The sequence below is a fragment of the Tursiops truncatus genome, chromosome 1, assembly GCF_011762595.2.
Source record: "Tursiops truncatus isolate mTurTru1 chromosome 1, mTurTru1.mat.Y, whole genome shotgun sequence".
Taxonomy (NCBI): domain Eukaryota; kingdom Metazoa; phylum Chordata; class Mammalia; order Artiodactyla; family Delphinidae; genus Tursiops; species Tursiops truncatus.
Genome location: NC_047034.1, coordinates 36018487 through 36031096, shown reverse-complemented (window position 1 = coordinate 36031096; position 12610 = coordinate 36018487). Strand labels below are relative to the sequence as shown.

General features: G+C 36.5%; 1 protein-coding gene across 2 annotated transcripts in view; it reads right to left on the bottom strand.

The window, feature by feature from the left end:
- Positions 1–12610, bottom strand: part of LOC101338541 (membrane cofactor protein-like) — a 54290-nt gene that overhangs the window by 29583 nt on the left and 12097 nt on the right. For both annotated transcript variants that reach the window (XM_073802687.1, XM_004329504.4), the window contains exons 4-6: positions 8380–8465; positions 7331–7528; positions 1235–1417 (exon numbers count right to left, since the gene is read on the bottom strand). In XM_073802687.1, the coding sequence (XP_073658788.1) occupies positions 1235–1417; positions 7331–7528; positions 8380–8465 (467 nt within the window). The remainder of the gene's footprint in view (positions 1–1234; positions 1418–7330; positions 7529–8379; positions 8466–12610) is intronic.

Sequence of the window (12610 nt, the reverse complement as noted above, 5' to 3'; positions counted from 1 at the left end):
TGTTACTTGAGTGAGCAGAGCCACACTAGGACCCTGAATGCAGTCTGCCCAGGTTAATGCTCTTCCCTCTCTTCCTCTTGTCTCTTGCTTCTGCTGCAACTAAAAGGAAGAAGCCAGAGAAAGCAGCCCTGAAATCAGGAATATAATTCCTTCTACCATATCAAAATAGTCTCTCAAGTCTTAAGCAGAGCAGCTAATTAGTAGTCCCTGCCAGAAATCCTCCATTTCATTTCAATAAGTAAGGACTTCTCCTGCCTTTCTGTTGTTATGAAATTTACTTTCTGTTGTCAAATAAAAATGCCCAGTAAAGATACAAATGATATTTGTATGAGGTGGGGAGTGGTAGAAATACTGGTCTTATTCTGGTGACAACAGAAATTTCCCAGTATAAAAAGAACAAAACTGGTTGCAGTCTGGAAAATGAAACATAGTCCTGGACCTGGAAGATACCCTGTGAAGGTGATGCTGTAAGTCATACAAGCTACCTAAGAGCTTTCTAGATGCCAGGCACTGTGCTAAGTGCTTTAAATGGATCCCATTTTGACTTTGTTATCACCCAGTGAGGAAGGCATTAAATCATTTTACATGTAAGTAAATATATTTAAAGTTTACGTAACTTGTCCAAGTTCACACATCTGTTGATATCTGTGGACTATGGCAAATACTTTTAGAATCACTAAGCATAACAACTAAAATGGCTGTAAATATATTCTTCCTCTTTTCATTACTAAAAATGATGAATGAGTGTAAATCACATGAATTTAAAGGATTTTTTTTGTAAAATATAAGCAGGAAGTTACTTAATCTGAATGGCTCAAAATTGGGAGTTTTGTATTGAGAGGAATCAGCACTGAAGAACAAACCACATGGGATTACTACTTTCATATCATTTATATGAATTATGGCTCTCATTCTTGACTTATATAGGTAAAAATTCCCATGCTTCGATTTACTCTGAAAAATCATTCCCATCTATTTTTATACATAAAAATACCAAACAAGAGACATTAATATACCTGTGTTCTTTGCTAACAGAATGTGCTAAGACTCTATAAAAACATACAAAATCACAACAGCAGAATTCTATGTTAAGTTCTGTCATACATCTCTCATGGAAATGGATACAAGACAGAGTTAAATACAAAGATTTATTTTTTCAATTATTCTTGTCAATGTCAAAGAAATAAAAACTAAAAGACAAAATTTAAAAAAAGGAAAGAGACAACATTTGTACCTTTAATACACTTTGGCATCTCAGGCTCCCAAGTATTATTACCACCACAGAACACTAGGTTGCTGCCATTAAGGTAAAAACCCTGGAGGCATTCAAATATCACCACTGCTTGGTAAGAAAATTTTTTTCTACTTCCTGATACCATTATTCCATGTTCGAGTACTGGACGTTCACATTTGACCACTGAAAATTGGAGAAATTCCAGAATTAATAAAAAGCTGCTTTCACACAGGACCAGAAAAACTAGTGCAAAGTAGTAATTTCCAGTGGGAAGAAAAAGCCGAGGAATGAAAGGCAAGATGTTAATTGAAAACAAAAAAAGACTTTATTTGTGCATCTGAATTTCAGGCAAATGGATTTAGAGAAACTTAATAACGTTTTTCCACCTAGAACAGACTGTCATTATACTTTATTGGCTTTCCTACATTTTTTCCCATTAATGACAAGTCTTGAGAAAGTGTGACTACCAGGTACAAATTCAGGGCAAGTTCAAAACTTTTGATACTTTTGATACTCTTTAGCTCTAGGATTTTTTCTAAGGTCATGCTGACACTAATTACAGTACCCTGCTCTTTTAGAAAGGTAGCAAAGACTTTTTTGAGAAGGTAATATTTGAGTTCGATTTTAAAAGTTGAAAAGAAGCTAGCCAGGCAAATGCTCAGCCCTCACACCAGTGTACTCTGGTGTTTCCCATTCTACTCTACTTCTCCAAAGTAAAATACAGGTCGTGACCCTCTAGATTGACTTCAATATCTGTGAATGTGTTTTGCAGAATTCGGAAAAAAAAATCACTGAAAAACACTGGGCTGAGCAGAGAGTTCAAGAGGATATCTTATGAGATTAAATCTGAGCAATAGATAAGGGCCAGATAATATACAGACTTTTAAACCAGAATAGTGTTCTTCCTCCTTTCCTGTGGATCTGAATTTCCATCAAGTATCACATCATTTCTGTTCAGCCAGGAGAACTTCTTTATCAATTCTTGTGTTCAGGTTGGCTGATGACAAATTCCCCAAACTTTTGTTTATCTGAAACTGTTTTTTATTTATTTCACCTTCAGTTTTGGAAGATTTCTCCTTGACAGTGAATTCTAGGTTAAGTGTTTTATTTTTCTTTCAGCACATTAGCAGAGATTATTGTCTTCTCATCTCCACAGTTCCTTAAGAGACATCAGCTGTCATTCTTAACGTGGGTAACGGGGAGATGGGGGTGGGTGGGTGTGTCCTCAATATAATACCTTTTTTCCCTGGCTCCCTTTTCTTTTATTTTTTGTTTTCAGTAGTTTTAACATGATGTATTTAGTTTGGTGGAGGTTTCTTGGTAAAATTAAAGTTTTTACTTATCCTGCTAGGGTCACTGAATTTCTTGTACCTGTAGGGTTATTGTTTTGGATCAAATTTGAAATATTTTGGCCCGTGTTTATTCAAATAATTTTCTGTATTCCTCTCCCTCCTCTCTGAAACTTCAATTACATGTATATTTGACTGCTTGCATTGCCACATTTTTTATTTTAATTTCAGCCATTCTAATAGTTGGTTAGTGGTATCTCATTGTGATTTTAAATTACATTCCTGTAATTACTAATGATATTGAGCAACTTTTCATGTACTTTTTGCCATCTACATATCACATTTGGTGAAATATGTCTATTACTAATTTTTGCTCATTTAAAAAAACTGTTTTCTTATTATTGTGTTTTGAGGGTTCTTCCTATATAATAGATACAAGCAAATTATTAGATACATACTTTGAAAATATTTTCTCCCCATCTATTGCTTTTTGTTGTTGTTCTCTTAATAATATCTTCTGCAGTCCAGAAATTTTGAGTTTGGAGTATCCAATTTATTATTTTTTTCTTTAAAGCATCATGCTTTATGGGTTGTATTAGAGAAATCTTTGGCTAGGTCACAAATATTTTCTGTGTTTTCTTGTAAAAGTGTTGTAGTTGTAGGTTTCATATGTATGTCTATGCTTCATTTTGAATAAATGTTTCCATATGGTGCTAACATGGGCTGAGGTTCTTTTTTTTTTTTATAGCATATGGGTGTTCAATTGTGCTGGTACCATTTGTTGAAAAAATTGTTCCCCACTGAATTGTCTGTATACCTGTGAAAATCAACTGGACATATTTACAAGGGTCTGATCCTGGACTCACTATTTTGTTTATTGCTCTATATATCTATCCTTTCACCACTACCAAACTGTCTTGCTTATATGCCTTATAGTATGCTTTATACTAAGTCTTGACAGCAGGTAGAGTACATCCTCCAGTTCATTTTCAAAAACTGTTTAACTATTCTAGCTCTTTTGTCTTTCCATATAAATTTCAGAATCAGTTTGTCAATTTATACAAAAAGGTTTACTGGGGTTTCTATTGGGATTATGTCGAATTTATAGATCAATTATAATGAATTTACACCTTTGTTATTTTGAGTCTTCCATTTCATGGCCAATGTATATCCCTTTATTTATTAAGGTCTTTAATTTCCTTTATTAGTGTTTAGTGGTTTATACCATCTAAATCTTTCATATATGTTAGTTAGATTTATATGCAAGCATTTTGTGTTTTGGATTTGCAAATAGTTGTTGTAAATAAAACTTTCAGTAATGATTTATTGCTAGTATGTAGACATACGATTGATTTCTGTATGTTGATCTTATATTTTGCAACCTTGCTAAAACATCAGTCTTTGGAATTTTCTACATAGACAATCATGTTATAAATGAATACAGACTATTTTATTTCTTTCATTCCAATGTATGTATGCTTATTTCTTTCTCTTGCCTTATTGCAGTGAGTGGGACCTCCAGTGCAATGCTGAATAGAGTAATGAATGTAGACATACTTCCTTTCTTCCTACCTTGGGGGGAAAGAAAGTAGGTTTTTACTATTAAGCATAATGTTAGTTGTGCGATTTTCGTATGTACCTTTTATCAGGTTGATATAGTTAGTTCCATTCTGTTCCTAGTTTGCTAAGTTTTACCATAAAAAGATGATGAATTCTGTCAATTGCTTTTTTTTGCATCTATTAAGATGATCATATATTTTTTCATTATAGTCTTTTGACATGGTAAATAACACTGATTAATTTTAAAATCTGAACCAATCTTGCATTTATGGAATAAATCTTACTTGGCTATAATGTATTCTTATTTTTATATATAGTAGGATTTTTTTTCTTTTTTTTTTTTAATTGGAGTAAAACTGCTTTACAATGTTGTGTTAGTTTCTGCAGTACAATGAAAAGGGACGAAATTGGGTCATTTGTAGAGATGTGGATGGACCTAGAGTCTGTTATACAGAGTGAAGTGAGCCAGAAAGAGAAAAACAAATATCGTATATTTGTTTTTGGAATATGTGGAATCTAGAAAAATGGTACAGATGAACCTATTTGTAGGGCAGGAATAGAGACGTAGACGTATAGCAGGATTTGATTTGTTGATATTTTGTTGAAAAGTTCTATATTCAATAAGGATATTGTTTACAATTTTCTTTCAATGTTTTTGTCTGGTTTTAGTAACAAGTAATGTCCCCATGAAGTGAGTTGAGAAGCATTTCCTCCTCTTATATTTCTTGAACAGTTTGTGTAGAGGTGCTATTATTTATATCTGCAATGTGTGGTAGAATTAATTCCCCAAGGAGGCCATCTGGGCCTCAGTTCTCACTGTGGGAAGGTTTTTAACTACAAATTATATCTCCTTAATAGGTATAAGACTATTTAGGTTACCTATATATTCATGTGAAGATATTTCGGTATTTTTTGTCTTTCAAGGAATTTGTCAATTTTATTTCAGTTGTCAAATTTATAGGCATAAAGATGTAATATTACAACTATCATCATTGTAATATTTTTTAATATCCATTTAAATGTCTGAAGAATAGTGTTGTCCTCTTTTTCATTCTTTTAAAAAAATTATTTAATTTAATTTATTTATTTTGCAGTACGCGGGCGTCTCGCTGTTGTGGAGCACAGGCTCCGGATGCGCAGGCCCAGCGGCCATGGCTCGCAGGCCCAGCGGCCATGACTCACGGTCCCAGCCACTCTGCTGCATGTGGGATCCTCCCGGACCGGGGCACGAACCCGTGTCCCCTGCATCGGCAGGCGGACTCTCAACCACTGTGCCACCAGGGAAGCCCCGAAAAATTTATTTTTTTAATACAACTTTTTTTTTTTAAAGGAGATGGTGGGGGTAGGAGTTTATTAATTAATTAATTTATTTTTGCTGTGTTGGGTCTTCGTTTCTGTGCAAGGACTTTCTCTAGTTGTGGCAAGCGGGGGCCACTCTTCATCGCGGTGTGCGGAGGCCTCTCACTATCGCGGCCTCTCTTGTTGCGGAGCACAGTCTCCAGATGCACAGGCTCAGTAGTTGTGGCTCACAGGCCTACTTGCTCCACGGCATGTGGGATCCTCCCAGACCAGGGCTCGAACCCGTGTCCCCTGCATTAGCAGGAAGATTCTCAACCACTGCGCCACCAGAGAAGCCCCTAATACAACTTTTAAAGGTTACATTCTATTTACAGTTATTACAAAATATTGGCTATATTCCTCGTGTTGTGCAATACATCCTTGTAGCCTATCTTATACCCAATAGTTTGTACCTTCCACGCCCACACTCCCATATTGCCCCTCCTCACTGGTGACCACTAGTTTGCTCTCTATATCTGTGAGTCTGCTTCTTTTTTGTTATATTTACTACTTTGTTGTATTTTTTAGATTCCACATATAAATGATATCATACAGTATTTGTCTTTCTCTGTCTGACTTATTAAATATCTTTTTCTTTCTTGTCAGCCTAGTTATAGCTTTATCTATTTTATTGATCTTCCCCAAGAACCAGGGGTTTGTTTCATTGGTTTTCTCTATTATTTTCTCTTCACAATTTCATTGATTTCTCTCTAACTTTATGATCATCTTATGTCTCCTTATTTTGAGTTTGCTCTTCTTTTTTTTTTTTTTTTTGTGGTACGCGGGCCTTTCACTGTTGTGACCTCTCCCATTGCAGAGCACAGGCTCCAGCCCATGCAGGCTCAGCGGCCATGGCTCACGGGTCTGGCCGCTCCGCGGCATGTGGGATCTTCCCGGACCGGGGCACGAACCCGTGTCCCCTGCATCGGCAGGCAGACTCTCAACCACTGCGCCACCAGGGAAGCCCTGCTCTTCTTTTTTTAGTTTTTTAAGGTGGAAGCTTAGATTGTTGATTTGAGACTTTTATTTTTTTCTAACACAAGTATTTCATGCTATAAATTTCCCTTTAAGCAATGCTTTTGTTGTTATCACACAAATTTTGATATTTTGATGTATTGTGTTTTTCATTTTTACTCAATTCAAAACACTGTCTAACTTCCCTTGTTACTTCATCTTTGACTCATGGGTTAGTAAGGAGTGCCTTTCATAATTTTCAAGTATTTGTGAATTTTCTAGATTAGCCCTGTTTTAATGTCTATGTTTATTCCATTGTGAACAGATAATGCACTTAATGATTTCAATTTTTTGGAATGTGCTAAAAATAATCTTATTGCCTAGAATATGAGCTACCCTAGAGAATGTCCCATGTGAACTTGAAAAGAGTAAATATTATCCTGTTATTCAGTGGTTTTCTTCCAAGAATCAAATCCCCTCTAGCATCTCCTTGCTTTATGTCACTCTCTAGTGCCTTAAATATTGTTTTAAAGATATATTTTGTTCAGAGTTTATCATTCTTATCAATGAGAAGCTTAGCTTTTAAAAATTTCTCTACCATTATCTGTAGCCAGAACTCTCAGACATCTTGCAATATAAGAAAAAACTTTATTTTTGAGGCAGGATGTGTTGAGTTTTTCAGTTCTTTCAAGCAAAAATATCCTAATACACACACACACACACACACACAATTAGTTCACACTGTGTAAATTGTAATGTCAAGAACATCTGGTGTGAGGGGTGGGAAACCTCACAACTAGAAATATTTTCTGTTCGATTTGGCCTAAATTAGATTAGAAGTCAATTTAACCGGAGAAAGAAACATATATGACTGTTTCACTTATAGGTAAAACTATTTACGAAGTGTTCCACAGTATTTACAAATGATGAAGGAAACAAATGGAAACATTATTACCTTTACACAGAGGAGCAGCACTACTCCATTTGCCAGGTCCAGAACAAATAAGCTGTCTCTCTCCAACAAGCGAATATTCATCTGATCCATTTGAAGGATTACAACTATAAGTTACTAATTCATTATATTCAAATATATTCCTGTAGCTATTGGTGTGTTTTCCATGTTTTATTTCTGGAGGTCGTCCACAAAAAATCTCTTAAAAAGGGGTAAAAAGAGAAAATAAAGGTAAAGGGAAGGTGAAGGAGTAAGACAGCATCAGAAAAGTCCTATGAACTACCTTCAGTAAGTTCTTTAACATATGATTTCTAGAAGTTAGTTGTGAATCCTTTATCCATTTAGAGGAGCGTTTCCACGAGAAAATGTGTTATCCCAAATTCAAATCATGTAGAAATAAACTTTTAAGAACCAAACTCATTTTCTTAAATACCTATATAAAGTACCTATATGAAATACCTATATTTATCTATAAGGATATGCTAAGTTTTGTTCTAATCATCATAAGAGATGGAAATTTAATGAGAAAATATGCTTGTGATTAAAAATAAAATTCACTGCTAGCTAAGAAATGCATATTTGTAATTTTAAAACATATCCATTCACTCCATCCATGGTTCACACTAATACCAAGATATGGTCTTATTTCACTGTCATCCTTGTAAGTTTATGGTGAAATTTTCCAGAATCTACAAATTGGGTGATTTTGCCACAGACTGAATCCAGACGGCTTCCTTTAAGCCAGATATTGAAGAGATTTTCAAAAATGTAAAACAATGCCACTATTCCCACTGTTGGTTTTGGAAATTTTTAATTTTTTCATAAAAATATGTTGTATATATTAACATGTATTGACTTTACTGTTCCTAAAAATGATTTAATAATTATTTTAAAAACTTTTGTTTTAATTCCAATATAATGAATACCAATAGACATAACCCACATAAAGAAAAGCTCTTTGGAATCGTTGTTGATTTAACAGCATAAACAGGTCCTGAAGCCAAAAAGTTTGAAAATTCCTAATCTAAATTCTAAAGTGAGAATTTACTTACTTTCACAATGTGGTATCTTATCACTCCAATGCACATTCCCTCCAATACGGTTACAAGTTAGAATGCTTTTTCCTCTTAAGTAATAACTAAATGAAAAAAGAAAAGGTTACTGTTTCTTTAACAGCACATAATACTGAAAATTTTTATATGGTTGTTTTTCTGTACTACAGTAGTTTGAGGGAGAAGTTTCTTAAATGACATGATATAATGAAAGTGCTAACCAAATCTGCAATTTTAATCAAATAGAGCTTCTGCACGTGGACACACACTGTCCAACAGCAAAATGTCGAAATTACTATCACGCCTGTCAGTGTGGCCTCTTCACCATCTCTGGCAAATGCACCACGCATTCACTTCTATGCTTTTGCTCACACCATTCTGCTCAGCAAGGACTGAGCAGAGAGATCAGGCCCTAGAGCTTGCCTGCCTGGATTCGAGACCCAGCTCCATGAATGACTTGTTATTTAAGCTTTGGAAAGTCTCTTACTGTTCCTCTTGCTCAATTTCCTCATCTATGTAAAAGAGATAATAGTACATACATCATGGGGTTGTTTTGAGAATAAGTTAGCATCTGACACATAGTGAGTACTAGGTAAGTTTTAGTTCTTTTTAATATTCTTTAGATCAGAATATCTTTCCAGGAATAGCTTGGGAATATTACTTAATGAAATCTTCTCTGATGATTTAAATTCACAGTACTCTCTTCTTCTGGATTCTCATTGTAATGATCATAAATAATGGCATGTATTTGGCACTTCTTATTTACTATTTTGATTTAATATATTATGTTAGTATATATTGTGTTTCTAACCAGGCTACAACTTTTTTTGAGAAGAGTCTATGCTTTAAGTTTTTGGTACCTCTCAAAGTACCTAATAGGCTCTCTATATCTATGACAGGATGTTCTAATATTTTTACTTGATCAGTTTAAAAATAATCAGTGAAACTGCTTGTACAAGGTTCAAGTTGACTTTTCCATTAAGCTGTACTCATTTTCTGTATATTAGTGTTTTAGGAGAGGATTTTGGGAAGGTGGTAGAGTTGGAAGCTCTAGGAATCTGTCACCATAACTAGACAAAAACTGCAATGGCAGAATCTGTCTGATGTCACTGTTTTGGAACTCTGGAGTCTGTTGAAGGCTTGCAAGTTCTAGAGGAAAACTCAGACAGGTAAATTGCATTAATTTCAGCCCGTTTCAGCTCTTAGGAAAACAGCAGCAACTTATCCCTACCCTCAGCAGTGTGGCAGGCAACTGTGCGTGTGCTCCTGAAGCAGCTTACACACAGGTTACAGGAGGTACAATAGCCAAAAAGACTGTCTTCCAAGTACCAAGGATCTGTACTCTGATTGCTGACTGCTATTTCTGATCACAGAAAGTGGTGGCAGCCATTGTTGTCACACCTCGCCGACTCTTGCAAGCCCTTTCCTTGTTGGTTGAAGTGACTTACATGGGATTTAAAGATCCAACAACATTTGCTTCCACCTTCATTTTTCATGTTTCCACTCTCAGAAGCCAGGCACTAAAGACTAGGACATTCAAAAACAACTGCATATGTGGGGAAATTTAGAAAGTGAGTGTGCATGTTCAGGGAAAAAACACAGAAACAGCCTGAGAAGGCCTTCAGTTTACATCTCAGGTGATCCCTGCCACAGAAACATGATACAAAAATTAATAAACAAAAACAATAACAAAAACTGCAAGTCTAGGGAAAGGGGAGAATCTGATTTCCAGGGTGACCACATTATTAGATTCCAATGTCCAATATTCCACAAAAATTCACCAGACATACAAAGAAACAGGAAAGTGTGGTCCATTCAGAATAAAAAAACAAATGAACAGAAACTGTTCCTGAAAAATATCTGATGATAGATATATGAGATAAAGACATCAAAATATCTTAAAGCTGCTCAAAGAACTAAAGAAAGACTTGGAGAAAGTCAAGAAAATGATGTGTGAACAAAATGGAAGTATCATAAGGAGTTAGAAAACCTAAAAAGGAACCAAAAAGAAATTGTGGAGCTTAAAAGTACAATACCTGGTATTAAAAATTCAATAGAGGGATTAAAGGCAAATTTGAGCTGCAGAAGGATCAGTGAACATGAATATAGAATGGTGGAAGTTACTGAGTCTGAGGAACAGAAAGGAAAAAGAGTGAAGAAAAGTGAGCAGAGCCTAAAGGACCTGTGTGATATCATCAAGTGGATCAACCTACACAGCGTGGGAGTCTCAGAGGGAGAAGAGAGATAGAAAGGGGCAGAGAGAATATTTAAAAAAAATAATGGTGAGCAACTTTGCCAATTTGATGAAAGACACAAATATAAACATCCAAGAAGCTCAACAACCCCCAGGTAAAATGAACTTAAAGACATCAACACTAAGTCACATAATAACCAAACTTTCAAAAGACAAAGACAGAGTGGCTAAGATGGCAGAGTAGAAGGACCCTAAGCTCACCTCCTCTCACAAGAACACCAAAATCACAACAATCTATAGAGCAATCATCATTGAAAAAGACTGAAACCTACTAGAAAAGATCCCCTACAGCTAAAGACATAAAGATGGAACCACAAGGAGACTGGTAGAAGGGGCAGCCTTGCAATATAATTAAATCCCATACCCCACAGTGGGCACCCCACAAACTGGAGAATAATTATATTACAGAGATTCTCCCACAGGAGTGAATTCTGAGCCCCACGTGAGGCCCCACAGCCCAGGGGTCCAGCACTGGGAAGAGGAACTCCCAGAGCATTTGGCTTTGAAGGCCAGTGGGGCTTGATTGCAGGAGCTCCACAGGATTGGGGAAAATAGAGATTTCACTCTTAAAGGGTGCACAAAAAAGTCTCAAACACACCAAAGGACCAAAGGTAAAAGCAGTAACTTCATAGGAGCCTGGGCCGGAGCTACCTACTCATCTTGGAGGGTCTCCTAGGGAAGTGGAGGCAGCTGTGGCTCACTCTGGGGATATAGACATTGCGGCAGATATATCAGGGGATTCATTTGTGTGAGTTCTCCCAGAGGCTGATACTTTGGCACCAAGACCTGGCCCCACCCAACAGCCTGTAGGCTCCAGTGCTGGGACATCTCAGGCCAAACAACAAACTGGGAGGAGATACACCCCTACCCATGAGCAGACAGGCTGCTTAAACACTTCCTGAGTCCACAGCCACCTCTAAACACACCCCTAGACATGGCCCTGCCCACCAGAGGACCAAAACCCAGCTCCAACAGTTAGGGGGCAGACACCAGAAGCAAGAAAATACAGTCCTGCAACCTGCAAGCCAAGTCTGCAAATGCAGGCCAGATACTACCCTGGGACCAGCTGGCCCCTGGCCCTTGGGTGATGAGAGGGGAGTGCACTGCTGGGATGCATAGGATGTCTCCTACAGAGGGTCACTTCTCTAAGGCCAAAAAAAAGTAACCAACCTACCACATACATAAAAATACAAATAGCAATTTAGAGAAAATGAAGCAACAGAGGAATATGTTTCAGATGAAGGAACAAGATAAAACCCCAGAAGAACTAAGTGACATGGAGATAGGCAATCTACCCAAGAAAGAGTTCAGAGTAATGATAGTAAAGATGATCAAAGAACTCGGGCAGAGAATGGATGCACGGAATGAAAAATTAGAAGTTTTTAACAAAGAATTAGAAAATATAAAGAACAACCAAACAGAGTTAAAGAATACAATAACTGAAATGAAAAATACACTAGAAGGTATCAATAGTAGAGTAAATGAGATGGAAGAACTGATTAGTGAGGTGGAAGACAGAGTAGTGGAAATCACTGCCACTGAAGAGAAAAAAAAAATGAAAAGGAATGAGGACAGTTCAAGAGACTTCTGGGACAACATCAAGCATGCTAATATTTGCATTATCAGGGTCCCAGAAGGAGAAGAGAGAGAGAGAAAGGACCTGAGAAAATATTTGAAAAGATAATTGCTGAAAACTTCTCTAACCTGGGGAAGGAAACAGTCACCCAAGTCCAGAAGTGCAGAGAGTCCCATACAGGATTAACCCACAGAGGAATACACCATGACACAGTGTAATCAAAATGATGAAAATTAAAGATAAAGAGAGAATATTAAAAGCAACAAGGGAAAAGCAACAAGTAACATACAAGAGAACTCCCATAAGGCTATCAACTGATTTTTCAGCAGAAACTCTGCAGGTCAGAAAGGAGTGGCAATGATATACTTAAAGTAATGAAAGACAAAAACCTACAACTAAGA